At 48.5% G+C, this 20,550-nt stretch overlaps 1 protein-coding gene across 1 annotated transcript in view; it reads left to right on the plus strand.

Annotated features, from left to right (window-relative positions):
• Positions 1-1,396: 1,396 nt before the first annotated feature.
• Positions 1,397-20,550, plus strand: part of LOC140128588 (extracellular calcium-sensing receptor-like) — a 33,537-nt gene continuing 14,383 nt past the window's right edge. The window contains exon 1 of the mRNA XM_072150287.1: positions 1,397-1,455. Within this exon, the coding sequence (XP_072006388.1) occupies positions 1,397-1,455 (59 nt within the window). The remainder of the gene's footprint in view (positions 1,456-20,550) is intronic.

Consider the following 20,550-nt stretch of genomic DNA (forward strand, 5'->3'; position numbering starts at 1 on the left):
GATGATTCCATAGATTACGACAGAACCTGTTATGTTAAATGCTGATACATGTAGAAACCCCCCAAAAGAGTGCAGAGGGTGTCGGCAGTAATTTTGCATTGACGTCACTGATCATTTTGCCCTTCTTTTCATCCGTCAGTGTCCTCTTTCAATCGGTCAATAATCCATCATCAGTATTGCTAAAGCCAAAAACAAACAGGAGTTGATCCAGAATAGAGATGAGCAGCAAATGGGATACTTGCATGTCCTCTGTGTTCTGTATCCACTCCTGCATTTGGCTATCAATCCTGAAGCTTTTCATTCCTTCTGACAGATGAAATGAAGGGAAAAACCAAACACTGGCAACGTCATAGAGTGGTGGAGGGTGAAAACAGCATTATGGAAATCACAGGGTGTTCCAATGAGACAGCGTTCAGTTGGCAGCAGCATGAGTAGGCTGCAGAGTGGCACAATGACAAGTTATGGAGGTGGCAGCAACATCGTAGAATATAGTGGCACAATGACAGAGCGTGGAGGTGGCGGCAGTAGCATCATGAGGTCAGAGAGTGGCACAATGACAAATTCTGGAGTGTGGAGCTAGTGGCAGCAGCAGCAGGAGGTCATAGAGTGGCACAATCACAGTGTGTGTAGGTGGGCGGCAGCAGAAGCAGCAGTATGAGGCCAGTGAGTGGCCCAATGACAATTTGGGGAATACAGATTTTGGGAATACAGAACCCCAAACACTGACACCCTAGACTTTGAGAAAAAAAATCACTCCACCAGCTATGTGGATTTGACACGGATTCATTGATATCTACTTTAGCAACAAAAAAGAATTGAAATTTGGAAAATACAGAACCCCAAAAACTGACACCCTGGACTTGGAGCAAAAATCACTCCGTCAACTAATGAGTACTGCAGCTAGACACTACAGCACATGCAGTGTGAAATGACGGGATTGCAGATGGCCGTCTGTTTTTATAGGGCTGTGACATCACATAAGCATGCCAGTCGCTGATTGGCTTACATGTCTGCACATGTGATCGAGGGTGTTCCTTTCTTCTTCCCAGAGTTCTCTTCCCCGTTTAACATATTGGGGCACATTTACTTACCCAGTCCATTCGCGTTCCAGCGGCGGCTTCTCTGACGAGCGTTCGGGTCTTCCGGCGATTCATAAAGGTCCTGCGTCCGATGTCCGCCCCGGAGTTCATCGTCTTCATCGTGGTGCATGTGAGTATGGCGCGTGCGACCAATTTTTTTTTTAAATGCCGAACTGAAGTTTTCTTGAAATTCTAAATGAATTCCACTTCGTTAGAATCGATTTTCCCATCTCTACCATAGAGTTGAACCTGGAACATAAGCATGAACCCTTAGACTACACCTTGAACCAATCCATAGCAACAAAATGGACAGCTAGATGTGGATAGTGGATACATCTGTTGAAACTTATTACAAATCCAAGTTCTGGCATTTGAGGTACAACAGATAAACAGTAATTAGAATATCCTGCCCAACGTAACTAAGGTTTCCAGGTCTAAGACTCTTGTAATGTGCTTCATAATGGACTTGATGGGCATCCTACAAGCACTCACCGTATCCAACACAGTCATCCATAACTAACTTTTAAGAACTTCAAATGAAGAATAAAGAGCTTTTCACGATCCGACTCCTTTTCCTTTCCACTGGCCTAGTTGGTAACCATCCACCACTCTTCAGAAAAACCGTAGAGTTTAGGTTCTTTATAAACAGCATAACTCCTAGAGGTAAACTAGAGGTGAGCCACCTGCCGCCCAAAATATAGCCAGCCAGCTCCCTAACCCCAGCATATAGTCAGCCAGTTCATTGTCCCCTACTATATAGCCAGCCCTCTAGCCCCAGTATATAGCCAGACAGCCCCTTGCCCCCCAGTTTATAGCCAGCCAGCCCCCTGCCCAACAGATTATAACCTGCCAGCCACCAGCCCCCCAGGATATAGCCAGCCAGCTCCCTAACCCCAGTATATAGTCAGCCAGTTCATTGCCCCCTACTATATTGCCAGCCCTCTAGCCCCAGTATATAGCCAGACAGCCCCTTGCCCCCCAGTTTATAGCCAGCCCCCTGCCAAACAGATTATAACCTGCCAGCCACCAGCCCCCCAGGATATAGCCAGCCAGCTCCCTAGCCCCAGTACAGGCGGTCCCCTACTTAAGAACACTCGACTTACATACGACCCCTAGTTACAAACAGACCACTGGATATTGGTAATTTATTGTACTTTAGTCCTAGGCTCCAATAATCAGCTATAACAGTTATCATAGGCGTCTGTAATGAAGCTTTATTGTTAATCCTGGTTCTTATGGCAACCCAACATTTTTAAAATCCAATTGTCACAGAGACCAAAAAAAGTTGTGGCTGGGATTACAATTAGAGATGAGCGAACATGCTCGTCCGAGCTTGATGCTCGGTGGAGCATTAGGGTACTCGAAACTGCTCGTTGCTCGGACGAATACTTCGCCCGCTCGAGAAAATGGCAGCTCCCGCCGTTTTGCTTTTTGGCGGCCAGAAACAGAGCCAATCACAAGCCAGGAGACTCTGCACTCCACCCAGCATGACGTGGTACCCTTACACGTCGATAGCAGTGGTTGGCTGGCCAGATCAGGTGACCCTGGGATAGACTAGCCGCTGCCCGCGCTGCTCGGATCATTCTGTGTCTGGATGCCGCTAGGGAGAGAGCTGCTGCTGGTCAGGGAAAGCGTTAGGGTGTTCTATTAGCTTACTGTTAGGCAGGAGTGATTCTCAAAGAACCCAACAGCCCTTCTTAGGGCTACAATAACGTTCTACTTTTTTTATTTTAATTTGCATCTAGTACCATTTTGTGAGGAATTAGCAGGGGGACTTGCTACCGTTGTGTTTAGCTCTTAGTGGCGCACATATCCATAGCAAAGACCGAAGTGGGAAAATTTAGTAGGGGTTGGATTTCAATTAGGCACTAACTCAGTGTCATCTCATCTGGCATAGTAGTGTGCTTTGATACTTGGCTAGAAAATAGCCATAGGAGAATACAAACAGCTTACTTACGCCTACAGTAGCGTTCTATATATTTGATTTCTGGTTGATCTGCTGGTGGCTGTACTTGCTGCAGTGCATGTACTAGCCAATTCTGAGCAATTTGTAGTGAGACTTGCGACCGCTGTGTTCTGCGCTTAGTGACGCACATATCCATAGCAAAGACCGAAGTGGGAAAATTTAGTAGGGGTTGGATTTCAATTAGGCACTAACTCAGTGTCATCTCATCTGGCATAGTAGTGTGCTTTGATACTTGGCTAGAAAATAGCCATAGGAGAATACAAACAGCTTACTTACGCCTACAGTAGCGTTCTATATATTTGATTTCTGGTTGATCTGCTGGTGGCTGTACTTTCTGCAGTGCATGTACTAGCCAATTCTGAGCAATTTGTAGTGAGACTTGCGACCGCTGTGTTCTGCGCTTAGTGACGCACATATCCATAGCAAAGACCGAAGTGGGAAAATTTAGTAGGGGTTGGATTTCAATTAGGCACTAACTCAGTGTCATCTCATCTGGCATAGTAGTGTGCTTTGATACTTGGCTAGAAAATAGCCATAGGAGAATACAAACAGCTTACTTACGCCTACAGTAGCGTTCTATATATTTGATTTCTGGTTGATCTGCTGGTGGCTGTACTTTCTGCAGTGCATGTACTAGCCAATTCTGAGCAATTTGTAGTGAGACTTGCGACCGCTGTGTTCTGCGCTTAGTGACGCACATATCCATAGCAAAGACCGAAGTGGGAAAATTTAGTAGGGGTTGGATTTCAATTAGGCACTAACTCAGTGTCATCTCATCTGGCATAGTAGTGTGCTTTGATACTTGGCTAGAAAATAGCCATAGGAGAATACAAACAGCTTACTTATGCCTACAGTAGCGTTCTATATATTTGATTTCTGGTTGATCTGCTGGTGGCTGTACTTTCTGCAGTGCATGTACTAGCCAATTCTGAGCAATTTGTAGTGAGACTTGCGACCGCTGTGTTCTGCACTTAGTGACGCACATATCCATAGCAAAGACCGAAGTGGGAAAATTTAGTAGGGGTTGGATTTCAATTAGGCACTAACTCAGTGTCATCTCATCTGGCATAGTAGTGTGCTTTGATACTTGGCTAGAAAATAGCCATAGGAGAATACAAACAGCTTACTTACGCCTACAGTAGCGTTCTATATATTTGATTTCTGGTTGATCTGCTGGTGGCTGTACTTTCTGCAGTGCATGTACTAGCCAATTCTGAGCAATTTGTAGTGAGACTTGCGACCGCTGTGTTCTGCGCTTAGTGACGCACATATCCATAGCAAAGACCGAAGTGGGAAAATTTAGTAGGGGTTGGATTTCAATTAGGCACTAACTCAGTGTCATCTCATCTGGCATAGTAGTGTGCTTTGATACTTGGCTAGAAAATAGCCATAGGAGAATACAAACAGCTTACTTACGCCTACAGTAGCGTTCTATATATTTGATTTCTGGTTGATCTGCTGGTGGCTGTACTTTCTGCAGTGCATGTACTAGCCAATTCTGAGCAATTTGTAGTGAGACTTGCGACCGCTGTGTTCTGCGCTTAGTGACGCACATATCCATAGCAAAGACCGAAGTGGGAAAATTTAGTAGGGGTTGGATTTCAATTAGGCACTAACTCAGTGTCATCTCATCTGGCATAGTAGTGTGCTTTGATACTTGGCTAGAAAATAGCCATAGGAGAATACAAACAGCTTACTTACGCCTACAGTAGCGTTCTATATATTTGATTTCTGGTTGATCTGCTGGTGGCTGTACTTTCTGCAGTGCATGTACTAGCCAATTCTGAGCAATTTGTAGTGAGACTTGCGACCGCTGTGTTCTGCGCTTAGTGACGCACATATCCATAGCAAAGACCGAAGTGGGAAAATTTAGTAGGGGTTGGATTTCAATTAGGCACTAACTCAGTGTCATTTCATCTGGCATAGTAGTGTGCTTTGATACTTGGCTAGAAAATAGCCATAGCAATAGGATAGCATTGTTTGGTTTTAAAAACTAAAAAAAAAACAAAAAACACAAAAAAAAACAAAAAACACAAAAAAAAACAAAAAAAAGTTAAAAAAAAAATAAAGTTATAACTCTCATTTTAAAAATGTTTAACCCGAGGGCTAGGGGTAGAGGACGAGGGCGGGGACGTGGGCGTCCAACTACTGCAGGGGTCAGAGGCCGTGGTCCTGGGCGGGGTGAGACACCACCTGCTGATGAGGGAGCAGGGGAACGCCGCAGAGCTACACTCCCTAGGTTCATGTCTGAAGTTACTGGGACTCGTGGTAGAGCACTGTTGAGGCCAGAACAGTGCGAACAGGTGATGTCGTGGATTGCTGACAATGCTTCGAGCAATTTGTCCACCACCAGTCAGTCTTCCACGCAGTCCACCCATGTCACCGAAATCGCCACTCCTCCAGCTCCTGCACCTCAGCCTCCTCCCCCCCAGTCTGCCCCCTCCCAGGAAAATTTGGCATTTGAACCGGCATACTCTGAGGAACTGTTTTCTGGACCCTTCCCACAGTCACAAACCACTTGTCCGGTTGCTGCTGAGCAATTTTCCGATGCCCAGGTTTTCCACCAGTCACAGTCTGTGGGTGATGATGACCTTCTTGACGTAGTGGAAGTGTGTAAAGAGGTGTCCGACGATGAGGAGACACGGTTGTCAGACAGTGGGGAAGTTGTTGTCAGGGCAGGAAGTCCGAGGGGGGAGCAGACTGAGGGATCGGAGGATGATGAGGTGACAGACCCAAGCTGGGTTGAGAGGCCGGGTGAACACAGTGCTTCTGAGACGGAGGAGAGTCCTCGACCAGAACAGGTTGGAAGAGGCAGTGGTGGGGCCAGACGGAGAGGCAGGGCCAGAGCTGGTGCATCAGCGCCAAATGTGTCAACTAGTGAAGCTCCCGTGGTGAGGGCTCTTGCGGCGAGGGCTAGATCTTCAGAAGTCTGGAGGTTCTTTAAGGAAACACCGGATGACCGACGGACTGTGGTGTGCAACATTTGCCAAACCAGGCTCAGCAGGGGTTCCACCACTACTAGCTTAACTACCACCAGTATGCGCAGGCATATGAATGCTAAACACCCCACTCAGTGGCAACAAGCCCGTTCACCTCCGGCCGTGCACACCACTGCTCCTTCCCCTGTGTCAGCTGATAGTCAGCCCCCTGCCCAGGACCCTGCCACAAAAACCCCATCGTCGCCTCCACGATCCTCCACAGCATCCACCAGCGTTCAGCTCTCCATACCCCAGACGCTGGAGCGGAAACGCAAATATAGTGCAACCCACCCGCACGCCCAAGCCCTTAATGTGCACATCTCCAGATTGCTTAGCCTGGAGATGCTGCCCTATAGGCTAGTAGAGACCGAGGCCTTTCGCAACCTCATGGCGGCGGCCGCCCCTCGGTATTCGGTCCCCAGCCGCCACTACTTTTCCCGATGTGCCGTCCCAGCCCTGCACCAGCATGTGTCAGACAACATCACCCGTGCCCTGACCAACGCCGTTTCTGACAAGGTCCACCTGACCACGGACACGTGGACGAGTGCTGCCGGGCAGGGCCACTATATATCGCTGACGGCACATTGGGTTAACTTGGTGGAGGCTGGGACCGAGTCTGACCCTGGGGCTGGTCATATACTGCCGACGCCGAGGATTGCGGGGCCTACCTCGGTCCAGGTGTTTCAGGCCTACTATGCCTCCTCCTCCTCCCACCCCTCCTCCACCTCCTCCTCCGAACTACCATCCGTGGGCACGGCGCCATCAGTCGGTAGCTCTAGGCACAGCAGCAGTGCCGTCGCTAAGCGACAGCAGGCGGTGCTCAAACTGCTGAGCCTAGGCGACAAAAGGCACACCGCCCAAGAGCTATTACAGGGCATCACGGCGCAGACTGATCTGTGGCTGGCACCGCTGAACCTGAAGCCAGGCATGGTTGTGTGTGACAACGGCCGTAACCTGGTGGCGGCTCTGCAACTCGGCAGACTGACACATGTGCCATGCCTGGCCCATGTGTTAAATCTGATAGTTCAGCGTTTCCTCAAGACATACCCCAATCTGTCAGATTTGCTCACGAAGGTGCGCCGCATCTGTGCGCATTTCAGGAAGTCCAGCACAGATGCTGCCACTCTCAGGGCAGCGCAGCGCCGCCTCCAACTGCCCGCTCACCGACTGTTGTGCGACGTGCTCACGAGGTGGAATTCAACACTGACCATGTTATCCAGAGTTTACCAGCAGCGCCGAGCGATTGTAGACTGCCAGATGTCAACTTCCACCAGAACTGGTAGTCAGGTCAGTCAGCTTCCTCAAGTCTACAATGAGGAGTGGACGTGGATGTCTGATATCTGTCAGGTGCTGAGTAACTTTGAGGAGTCAACACAGATGGTCAGTGGCGATGCCGCCATCATCAGCCTCACCATCCCGCTGCTTGGCCTGTTGAAAAACTCTCTGGTCAGCATGAAGTCGGAAGCTTTGCGCTCGTCACAAGAGACGGGGGAAGAAGATTCCCTTGTTGATAGCCAAAGCACCCTCAGGTCTGTTTCTCAGCGCATATCGGAGGAGGTGGAGGTGGAGGAGGATGAGGAGGAAGAGGAGGAGAATGTTGGCGAGACACAAGAGGGGACCATTGTTGAGTCCTTCACTGTTCAGCGTGTATGGGCAGAAGAAGAGGAGTTGGAGGAGTTGGAGGAGGAGGAAATGGACAGTCAGGCCAGTGAGGGGAGTGAATTCTTACGCGTTGGTACTCTGGCGCATATGGCAGATTTCATGCTAGGCTGCCTATCCCGTGACCCTCGCGTTCAAAGAATTTATTCCAGCACCGATTACTGGGTGTTCACTCTCCTGGACCCACGGTACAAGCAAAATCTTTCCACTCTCATCCCTGCAGAGGAAAGGAGTGTGAGAATGCATGAATACCAGCAGGCCCTGGTGCACAAGCTGAAACAGTATTTCCCTTCTGACAGCGCTAGCGGCAGAGTGCGTAGTTCTGCGGGACAAGTAGCGAGGGAGAGTAGGCGAGCAGGCAGCTTGTCCAGCACTGGCAAGGGTACGCTTTACAAGGCTTTTGCCAGCTTTATGTCACCCCAGCAAGACACTGTCACCTGTCCCCAGTCTCGGCAGAGTAGGGCTGATCTTTACAGAAAGATGGTGAGGGAGTACGTAGCTGACCATACCATCGTCCTAAATGATCACACAGCTCCCTACAACTACTGGGTTTCAAAGCTGGACATGTGGCACGAACTGGCGCTGTACGCCTTGGAGGTTCTTGCCTGCCCTGCCGCTAGCGTCTTGTCCGAGCGGGTTTTCAGTGCAGCTGGTGGCATCATCACCGATAAGCGTACACGCCTGTCGACTGACAGCGCTGACAGGCTGACGCTTATTAAAATGAATAAAGGCTGGATTTCTCAGAATTTCCAATCTCCACCAGGTGAAGGAAGCTCAACCTGAATAATTGATCCACTCCTCCTCCTCCTCATTTTCCTCCTTCTCCTCCTCTTTGTACAGTAAAGCAGAGGAAACTGGCTATTTTTTGACAGGGCCCACTGGCTCTTGCTATAGTACTTTATGCATTTAATTTTTTTGGAGGGCCACCTACCCGGTCCTCTGTTTTAAACAATTTTTGGGAGTGCCACATACAGGCACTCAATCTATTCCATTTTACTGGAGGGCCACCTACCTGCTCCTCTGGTTTGAAAAATTTTTGGGACTGCCACATACAGGCACTCAATCTATTCCATTTTACTGGAGGGCCACCTACCTGCTCCTCTGGTTTGAAAACTTTTTGGGACTGCCACATACAGGCACTCAATCTATTCCATTTTACTGGAGGGCCACCTACCTGCTCCTCTGGTTTGAAAAATTTTTGGGACTGCCACATACAGGCACTCAAACTATTCCATTTTACTGGAGGGCCACCTACCTGCTCCTCTGGTTTGAAAACTTTTTGGGACTGCCACATACAGGCACTCAATCTATTCCATTTTTCTGGAGGGCCACCTACCTGCTCCTCTGGTTTGAAAACTTTTTGGGAGTGCCACATACAGGCACTCAATCTATTCCATTTTACTGGAGGGCCACCTACCTGCTCCTCTGGTTTGAAAACTTTTTGGGACTGCCACATACAGGCACTCAATCTATTCCATTTTACTGGAGGGCCACCTACCTGCTCCTCTGGTTTGAAGAATTTTTGGGACTGCCACATACAGGCACTCAATCTATTCCATTTTACTGGAGGGCCACCTACCTGCTCCTCTGGTTTGAAAACTTTTTGGGACTGCCACATACAGGCACTCAATCTATTCCATTTTTCTGGAGGGCCACCTACCTGCTCCTCTGGTTTGAAAACTTTTTGGGACTGCCACATACAGGCACTCAACCTATTCCATTTTTCTGGAGGGCCACCTACCTGCTCCTCTGGTTTGAAAAATTTTTGGGACTGCCACATACAGGCACTATCCAAATTAAATTGTCTCCATAGCAGCCTCCACACGTTGTCTCCATTGCTACCTCCAAAAGTCGTCCATATAGCTGCCTCCATACATCGTCCCTTTATCAAACGAGGTGTGTCAGGCACAAATTTGGGTTGTTTTCATGGATTCCACATCAAAGTTGTTAACTTTGTCGCCACCCTGCTGTGTAATCCACAAAATATACTGGCAAACTTTTATCATGTACCGATATTATTTGAGCGCTTCTTGCTCACCTCCTTTGGTTCCTCTCTGCCACCCATTGGTTTGAAGCCTGAGTCCATTTAGGGTATGTCGCCATGCCACTCTCTAGCCTGCTGCCGCTGCCTCTGCATGCCGTCCCCTATAGTGTCAGGGTCAATTATTGCATGTTTTAGATGCTATCTAGCTTCATTCTGTCACTCTGTCATGGCCATGCTGTTGCCCATAATTTTGGCATAATGGTGCGATTATGCAGCCTCAGAGGCATCCATGCATGCTGCCCCTGCTGTTTCCTGTCCATTTCCGTGGTGTTTCCATCCTTTTCTGAGGTTTCCAGGTGTTTGGCCAAGCTTCCCTGTGCAGAGCCTTGGTCCCCTTGAAAAATGCTCAAGTCTCCCATTGACTTCAATGGGGTTCGTTATTCGAGACGAGCACTCGAGCATCGGGAAAAGTTCGTCTCGAATAACGAGTACCCGAGCATTTTAGTGTTCGCTCATCTCTACAGGCAACCTTTCTCCAATTTTGATCAGTTTTATTTTACAATGATCTAATTTACATTTTTCTTCTGTGCTTTACAATATATACAACTAATGAAATATGATATACGAGTTATGACCTTGATATTTAGCAATTTGTGTGTCCCCTAATTTTGATCTCGAGTCTATGTAGTGACATTCATGTTGTTTTTTCTCTGGGGCTCTTTCCTGGTCACCCTCTCTGCAGTTCAGGCTGCTTTCATCTACCTCTCAGATATTGGAAGGAGTTGGATGGATACATAATAAAATAATAAAAAAATACATAATAATAGTATTAAAACCTTTTCCGAAATGAATTAATTACTCTCCTTGTTTATTCCTATAAAAAAACCTACAAATAACTCCAGGTACCATTATACCATGTGCCTAAAGCAACATCATCTGAAGAACTCAATATAATGTATGACTCCAACCAAGTTGACTTTGACCATCTGTCCTAGGTTGGTCATCGTTGTTTTTAGGCTTGAAAACCCCCTTCAATCACGCACTTTATGTTATTACAAGTCATGATCTTTGCATAATGACCCTACATAGCTCGATGTGTGACTGTACAGCTGGGAGGTCACATCTGCAAAACCTCAGAGTTCAATGAGTCCTCAGAGAACAAGTCTACAATACCCGTAGGAGAGAAGTCTCTCTATAAATGACGTGTACATGTATACATTGGAGTTATATACGTGCCAGTTCCCAGATGTTTTGGACTCTGTTACTGCGACATCTGCCAGTCATTCATGAGAAGGTGGAAACTGTAGCTGCAAATCAGTGGAGAAGAAGAAATTCATGTAAGTAAAAGGAATATTGTCGTAAACATCCGACAAATCTGATGCCAGTCATAGCTTAGATCATGAGGGTCCTCCAGTGCTTCAGTCCACCACCACAGGTTTCAGACAAGCAAACATGGCCGCCTTCCTCTCTTGGCTGACGAGATCTACTGAAGGGGCGACACAAAGCTAAAATCTTCTGCCCTATTGGTTCCTCTTATGTAGAAGTAACTTTCATGCCGTTATCGTGGGCTAAAACTTGTTTAGAACTCAAAAGAAAACCAGAGATTTTATGGAGGTCCTCCATCAACCTTCTACTTTCTATGGCTAAGAACATCCATGATAACATGTTATGATCCAATTACCGTACAGTCCATTGTATATGTATAATACACTATATAACACAAAGTAAGTGTATTATGTGCTAAACATGCACTTATTTGGTCTAATGAGTATATAATATGCATTTATAAGGCCCACGAAACATTGTACCAGTATGAGAACCGCCTAGGTTTACTATATTTACTAGGCTTACTGTACTTTGCCATTACTGCATCTACACTATGTATGAATGTTATGTTCAGTGTCTTTACTAATTCTGGAGAACTGCAATACCTGAGGGGGTCATGGGAGTATGACTGAGTATGACTGAGGGGTCATGGTGGTATGACTGAGGGGTCATGGTGTTATGACTGAGGGGTCATGGTGTTATGACTGAGAGGTCATGGTGTTATGACTGAGGGGTCATGGTGGTATGACTGAGGGGTCATGGTGGTATGATTGTGGGGTCATGGTGGTATGACTGAGGAGTCATGGTGGTATGATTGTGGGGTCATGGGGGTATGACTGAGGAGTCATGGTGGTATGATTGTGGGGTCATGGTGGTATGACTGAGGAGTCATGGTGGTATGATTGTGGGGTCATGGGGGTATGACTGAGGGGTTGTGCTCAACACTCCTTCACTCCACTGCAAAAAACAAACAGATGGTGATGAGGAAGAAATATAATCCTACGTCGGGGGTAGTTAAGGGAACAGCGCGATTCTATGTTCACACCAGGACAGATTGCTTTGTGTATCAGCAAAAATACTCCACATATCAATCTGCAAAGACTGAGGGAGTATTCTTCACCGGTAGACGCAAGATGGAAAGCATAAGCAGCAACATAGTGCAAATTATCCATGTGTAGCTCATAGGTTTATTCATTAAAATATACTCACAAAAGTGCATATTAAACAGATAATACAGATAATATTATCAGTATAAACATCAATACAAACATATAAAACAGATAATAAAAATAATAAATAATAATAATAAAAAGGTTTTACTCTTAACCACAGCGACAATCACCGGATCATTTTTGACAATGTGCCAGTTCTTTTCTAGAATCTTTTTGCACTTTCGTCGAACTGTTCAGTGGTTTCGGGAATTGCGCAGCTTGGACAGTTATTTAACAGAGATCTGCACTGGGACTGTGTCGTATGCAATCGGATTGTGGCGCGGCTGCGCTGCTTTTCATGCAATACAAATCGGGGGGCGGGTCACCGGACGATCCGACTGATTCGGACTGAGCACGGGATTTACCATTCAAATTGTGTCGCAAAACAATGCACTTACATGCACCAGGAAGAAGAAGGTGAACTCCAGGGACCTGAGCGGGGAAGCGACACATGCAGGATATCGGGCGCACGATCTTAGTGACTCCCCGCACAGCACATTATACACGGACAATGCACTTACATGCACCAGGAAGAAGAAGGTGAACTCCAGGGACCTGAGCGGGGAAGCGACACATGCAGGATATCGGACGCACGATCTTAGTGACTCCGCGCACAGCACATTATACACGGACAATGCACTTACATGCACCAGGAAGAAGAAGGTGAACTCCGGGGACCTGAGCGGGGAAGCGACACATGCAGGATATCGGGGGCAGGATCTTAGTGACTCCCCGCACAGCACATTATACACGGACAATACACTTACATGCACCAGGTAGAAGAAGGTGAACTCCGAGGACCTGAGCGGGGAAGTGACACATGCAGGATATCGGGCGCACGATCTTAGTGAATCGCGGTACAGCACATTATACACGGACAATGCACTTTCGGGGAACTCCTAGGAACAGGTAAGTAAATGTGCCCCATAATGCTTCTTTACTTCTTGTAACAAAAATAGGGTTAATTCTAGAGATGAGCGAACATGCTCGTCCGAGCTTGATGCTCGGTCGAGCATTAGGGTACTCGAAACTGCTCGTTACTCGGACGAATACTTCGCCCGCTCGAGAAAATGGCAGCTCCCGCCGTTTTGCTTTTTGGCGGCCAGAAACAGAGCCAATCACAAGCCAGGAGACTCTGCACTCCACCCAGCATGACGTGGTACCCTTACACGTCGATAGCAGTGGTTGGCTGGCCAGATCAGGTGACCCTGGGATAGACTAGCCGCTGGCCGCGCTGCTCGGATCATTCTGTCTCTGGATGCCGCTAGGGAGAGAGCTGCTGCTGGTCAGGGAAAGCGTTAGGGTGTTCTATTAGCTTACTGTTAGGCAGGAGTGATTCTCAAAGAACCCAACAGCCCTTCTTAGGGCTACAATAACGTTCTACTTTTTTTATTTTAATTAGCATCTATTACCATTTTGTGAGGAATTAGCAGGGGGACTTGCTACCGTTGTGTTTAGCTCTTAGTGGCACACATATCCATAGCAAAGACCGAAGTGGGAAAATTCAGTAGGGGTTGGATTTCTATTAGGCAATAACTCAGTGTCATCTCATCTGGCATAGTAGTGTGCTTCCTTTGATACTTGGCTAGAAAATAGCCATAGGAGAATACAAACAGCTTCTTGAAGCCTACAGTAGCGTTCTATATATTTGATTTCTGGTTGATCTGCTGGTGGCTGTACTTTCTGCAGTGCATGTACTTGCCAATTCTGAGCAATTTGTAGTGAGACTTGCGACCGCTGTGTTCTGCGCTTAGTGGCGCACATATCCATAGCAAAGGCCGAAGTGGCAAAATTCAGTAGGGGTTGGATTTCTATTAGGCAATAACTCAGTGTCATCTCATCTGGCATAGTAGTGTGCTTCCTTTGATACTTGGCTAGAAAATAGCCATAGGAGAATACAAACAGCTTCTTGAAGCCTACAGTAGCGTTCTATATATTTGATTTCTGGTTGATCTGCTGGTGGCTGTAGTTTCTGCAGTGCATGTACTTGCCAATTCTGAGCAATTTGTAGTGAGACTTGCGACCGCTGTGTTCTGCGCTTAGTGGCGCACATATCCATAGCAAAGGCCGAAGTGGCAAAATTCAGTAGGGGTTGGATTTCTATTAGGCAATAACTCAGTGTCATCTCATCTGGCATAGTAGTGTGCTTCCTTTGATACTTGGCTAGAAAATAGCCATAGGAGAATACAAACAGCTTCTTGAAGCCTACAGTAGCGTTCTATATATTTGATTTCTGGTTGATCTGCTGGTGGCTGTAGTTTCTGCAGTGCATGTACTTGCCAATTCTGAGCAATTTGTAGTGAGACTTGCGACCGCTGTGTTCTGCGCTTAGTGGCGCACATATCCATAGCAAAGGCCGAAGTGGCAAAATTCAGTAGGGGTTGGATTTCTATTAGGCAATAACTCAGTGTCATCTCATCTGGCATAGTAGTGTGCTTCCTTTGATACTTGGCTAGAAAATAGCCATAGCAATAGGATAGGATTGTTTGGTTTTAAAAACTCAAAAAAAAACAAAAAACACAAAAAAAAAAAAAACACAAAAAAACACAAAAAAAAACAAAAAGAAGTAAAAAAAAAAAAAAAGTTATAACTCTCATTTTAAAAATGTTTAACCCGAGGGCTAGGGGTAGAGGACGAGGGCGGGGACGTGGGCGTCCAACTACTGCAGGGGTCAGAGGCCGTGGTCCTGGGCGGGGTGAGACACCACCTGCTGATGAGGGAGCAGGGGAACGCCGCAGAGCTACACTCCCTAGGTTCATGTCTGAAGTTACTGGGACTCGTGGTAGAGCACTGTTGAGGCCAGAACAGTGCGAACAGGTGATGTCGTGGATTGCTGACAATGCTTCGAGCAATTTGTCCACCACCAGTCAGTCTTCCACGCAGTCCACCCATGTCACCGAAATCCCCACTCCTCCAGCTCCTGCACCTCAGCCTCCTCCCCCCCAGTCTGCCCCCTCCCAGGAAAATTTGCCATTTGAACCGGCATACTCTGAGGAACTGTTTTCTGGACCCTTCCCACAGTCACAAACCACTTGTCCGGTTGCTGCTGAGCAATTTTCCGATGCCCAGGTTTTCCACCAGTCACAGTCTGTGGGTGATGATGACCTTCTTGACGTAGTGGAAGTGTGTAAAGAGGTGTCCGACGATGAGGAGACACGGTTGTCAGACAGTGGGGAAGTTGTTGTCAGGGCAGGAAGTCCGAGGGGGGAGCAGACTGAGGGATCGGAGGATGATGAGGTGACAGACCCAAGCTGGGTTGAGAGGCCGGGTGAACACAGTGCTTCTGAGACGGAGGAGAGTCCTCGACCTGAACAGGTTGGAAGAGGCAGTGGTGGGGCCAGACGGAGAGGCAGGGCCAGAGCTGGTGCATCAGCGCCACTGTCAACTAGTGAAGCTCCCGTGGTGAGGGCTCTTGCGGCGAGGGCTAGATCTTCAGAAGTGTGGAGGTTCTTTAAGGAAACACCGGATGACCGACGGACTGTGGTGTGCAACATTTGCCAAACCAGGCTCAGCAGGGGTTCCACCACTACTAGCTTAACTACCACCAGTATGCGCAGGCATATGAATGCTAAGCACCCCACTCAGTGGCAACAAGCCCGTTCACCTCCGGCCGTGCACACCACTGCTCCTTCCCCTGTGTCAGCTGCTAGTCAGCCCCCTGCCCAGGACCCTGGCACAAAAACCCCATCGTCGCCTCCACGATCCTCCACAGCATCCACCAGCGTTCAGCTCTCCATACCCCAGACGCTGGAGCGGAAACGCAAATATAGTGCAACCCACCCGCACGCCCAAGCCCTTAATGTGCACATCTCCAGATTGCTTAGCCTGGAGATGCTGCCCTATAGGCTAGTAGAGACCGAGGCCTTTCGCAACCTCATGGCGGCGGCCGCCCCTCGGTATTCGGTCCCCAGCCGCCACTACTTTTCCCGATGTGCCGTCCCAGCCCTGCACCAGCACGTGTCAGACAACATCATCCGTGCCCTGACCAACGCCGTTTCTGACAAGGTCCACCTGACCACGGACACGTGGACGAGTGCTGCCGGGCAGGGCCACTATATATCGCTGACGGCACATTGGGTTAACTTGGTGGAGGCTGGGACCGAGTCTGACCCTGGGGCTGCTCATATACTGCCGACGCCGAGGATTGCGGGGCCTACCTCGGTCCAGGTGTTTCAGGCCTACTATGCCTCCTCCTCCTCCCACCCCTCCTCCACCTCCTCCTCCGAACTACCATCCGTGGGCACGGCGCCATCAGTCGGTAGCTCTAGGCACAGCAGCAGTGCCGTCGCTAAGCGACAGCAGGCGGTGCTCAAACTGCTGAGCCTAGGCGACAAAAGGCACACCGCCCAAGAGCTATTACAGGGCATCACGGCGCAGACTGATCTGTGGCTGGCACCGCTGAACCTCAAGCCGGGAATGGTTGTGTGTGACAACGGCCGTAACCTGGTGGCGGCTCTGCAACTCGGCAGACTGACACATGTGCCATGCCTGGCCCATGTGTTAAATCTGATAGTGCAGCGTTTCCTCAAGACATACCCCAATCTGTCTGATTTGCTCACGAAGGTGCGCCGCATCTGTGCGCATTTCAGGAAGTCCAGCCCAGATGCTGCCACTCTCAGGGCAGCGCAGCGCCGCCTCCAACTGCCCGCTCACCGACTGTTGTGCGACGTGCCCACGAGGTGGAATTCAACACTGACCATGTTATCCAGAGTTTACCAGCAGCGCAGAGCGATTGTAGACTGCCAGATGTCAACTTCCACCAGAACTGGTAGTCAGGTCAGTCAGCTTCCTCAAGTCTACAATGAGGAGTGGACGTGGATGTCTGATATCTGTCAGGTGCTGAGTAACTTTGAGGAGTCAACACAGATGGTCAGTGGCGATGCCGCCATCATCAGCCTCACCATCCCGCTGCTTGGCCTGTTGAAAAACTCTCTGGTCAGCATGAAGTCGGAAGCTTTGCGCTCGTCACAAGAGACGGGGGAAGAATATTCCCTTGTTGATAGCCAAAGCACCCTGAGGTCTGTTTCTCAGCGCATATCGGAGGAGGTGGAGGTGGAGGAGGATGAGGAGGAAGAGGAGGAGAATGTTGGCGAGACACAAGAGGGGACCATTGTTGAGTCCTTCACTGTTCAGCGTGTATGGGCAGAAGAAGAGGAGTTGGAGGAGTTGGAGGAGGAGGAAATGGACAGTCAGGCCAGTGAGGGGAGTGAATTCTTACGCGTTGGTACTCTGGCGCATATGGCAGATTTCATGCTAGGCTGCCTATCCCGTGACCCTCGCGTTCAAAGAATTTATTCCAGCACCGATTACTGGGTGTTCACTCTCCTGGACCCACGGTACAAGCAAAATCTTCCCACTCTCATTCCTGCTGAGGAAAGGAGTGTGAGAATGCATGAATACCAGCAGGCCCTGGTGCACAAGCTGAAACAGTATTTCCCTTCTGACAGCGCTAGCGGCAGAGTGCGTAGTTCTGCGGGACAAGTAGCGAGGGAGAGTAGGCGAGCAGGCAGCTTGTCCAGCACTGGCAAGGGTACGCTTTACAAGGCTTTTGCCAGCTTTATGTCACCCCAGCAAGACACTGTCACCTGTCCCCAGTCTCGGCAGAGTAGGGCTGATCTTTACAGAAAGATGGTGAGGGAGTACGTAGCTGACCATACCATCGTCCTAAATGATCACACAGCTCCCTACAACTACTGGGTTTCAAAGCTGGACATGTGGCACGAACTGGCGCTGTACGCCTTGGAGGTTCTTGCCTGCCCTGCCGCTAGCGTCTTGTCCGAGCGGGTTTTCAGTGCAGCTGGTGGCATCATCACCGATAAGCGTACACGCCTGTCGACTGACAGCGCTGACAGGCTGACGCTTATTAAAATGAATAAAGGCTGGATTTCTCAGAATTTCCAATCTCCACCAGGTGAAGGAAGCTCAACCTGAATAATTGATCCACTCCTCCTCCTCCTCCTCCTCATTTTCCTCCTTCTCCTCCTCTTTGTACAGTAAAGCAGAGGAAAATGGCTATTTTTTGACAGGGCCCACTGGCTCTTGCTATAGTACTTCATGCATTTAATTTTTCTGGAGGGCCACCTACCCGGTCCTCTGTTTGAAACAATTTTTGTGAGTGCCACATACAGGCACTCAATCTATTCCATTTTTCTGGAGGGCCACCTACCCGGTCCTCTGTTTTAAAAAATTTTTGGGACTGCCACATACAGGCACTCAATCTATTCCATTTTACTGGAGGGCCACCTACCTGCTCCTCTGGTTTGAAACATTTTTGGGACTGCCACATACAGGCACTCAATCTATTCCATTTTACTGCAGGGCCACCTACCTGCTCCTCTGGTTTGAACAATTTTTGGGACTGCCACATACAGGCACTCAATCTATTCCATTTTACTGGAGGGCCACCTACCTGCTCCTCTGGTTTGAAACATTTTTGGGACTGCCACATACAGGCACTCAATCTATTCCATTTTACTGCAGGGCCACCTACCTGCTCCTCTGGTTTGAACAATTTTTGGGACTGCCACATACAGGCACTCAATCTATTCCATTTTACTGGAGGGCCACCTACCTGCTCCTCTGGTTTGAAACATTTTTGGGACTGCCACATACAGGCACTCAATCTATTCCATTTTACTGCAGGGCCACCTACCTGCTCCTCTGGTTTGAAGAATTTTTGGGACTGCCACATACAGGCACTCAATCTATTCCATTTTACTGGAGGGCCACCTACCTGCTCCTCTGGTTTGAAGAATTTTTGGGACTGCCACATACAGGCACTCAATCTATTCCATTTTACTGGAGGGCCACCTACCTGCTCCTCTGGTTTGAAAAATGTTTGGGACTGCCACATACAGGCACTATCCAAATTAAATTGTCTCCATAGCAGCCTCCACACGTTGTCTCCATTGCTACCTCCAAAAGTCGTCCATATAGCTGCCTCCATACATCGTCCCTTTATCAAACGAGGTGTGTCAGGCAGAAATTTGGGTTGTTTTCATGGATTCCACATCAAAGTTGTTAACTTTGTCGCCACCCTGCTGTGTTATCCACAAAATATACTGGCAAACTTTTACCATTTAGGGATATTATTTCAGCGCTTCTTGCGCATCTGTTTACATTCCCCTCACCCGGCATATCCTAAACTTATAAGAACGCTACTACACTTGATCTTATACAAAAGGTTCTTAGAAGTGCTGTTTGGGGAGTAGCCTAGAGACAGGGGCTTGGATTGGCGAAAGCTCGCCTGGCAGCGGAGCGCCAGCTCCATGCGCATCATGCGCTTCTTGCGCATCTGTTTACATTCCCCTCACCCGCCATATCCCAAACTTATAAGAACGCTACTACACTTAACTTGGTGCAGGCTGGGACCGAGTCTGACCCTGGGGCTGCTCATATACTGGCGACGCAGAGAATTGCGGGGCCTACCTCGGTCCAGGTCTCAAAGGCCTACTATACCTCCTCCCACCCCTCCTCCACCTCCTCCTCCTCCGAATTACCATCCGTGGGCATGGCGCCATCAGTCGGTAGCTCTAGGCACAGCAGCAGTGCCGTCGCTAAGCGACAGCAGGCGGTGCTGAAACTGCTGAGCCTAGGCGATAAAAGGCACACCGCCCAAGAGCTATTACAGGGCATTCCACATCAAAGTTGTTAACTTTGTCGCCACCCTGCTGTGTAATCCACAAAATATACTGGCAAACTTTTACCATTTAGGGATATTATTTCAGCGCTTCTTGCGCATCTGTTTACATTCCCCTCACCTGGCATATCCTAAACTTATAAGAACGCTACTACACTTGATCTTATACAAAAGGTTCTTAGAAGTGCTGTTTGGGGAGTAGCCTAGAAACAGGGGCTTGGATTGGCGAAAGCTCGCCTGGCAGCGGAGCGCCAGCTCCATGCCAAGATCCAACTAACATAGTTGCAGCACCTTTAATCTACTACTAGTTCACTGCCTCCATACATGGTCCCCTTATCAAACGAGCTGTGTCAGGCAGAATTTGGGGTTGTTTTCATGGCTTCCATGTTAACTTTGTCGCCACCCTGCTGTGTAATCCACAAAATATACTGGCAAACTTTTATCATGTAGCGATATTATTTGAGCGCTTCTTGCTCACCTCCTTTGGTTCCTCTCTGCCACCCATTGGTTTGAAGCCTGAGTCCATTTAGGGTATGTCGCCATGCCACTCTCTAGCCTGCCGCTGCTGCCGCTGCCTCTGCATGCCGTCCCCTATAGTGTCAGGGTCAATTATTGGATGTTTTAGATGCTATCTAGCTTCATTCTGTCACTCTGTCATGGCCATGCTGTTGCCCATAATTTTGGCATAATGGTGCGATTAAGCAGCCT

Source organism: Engystomops pustulosus, chromosome 4 (genome assembly GCF_040894005.1).
Source record: "Engystomops pustulosus chromosome 4, aEngPut4.maternal, whole genome shotgun sequence".
Taxonomy (NCBI): Eukaryota; Metazoa; Chordata; class Amphibia; order Anura; family Leptodactylidae; genus Engystomops; species Engystomops pustulosus.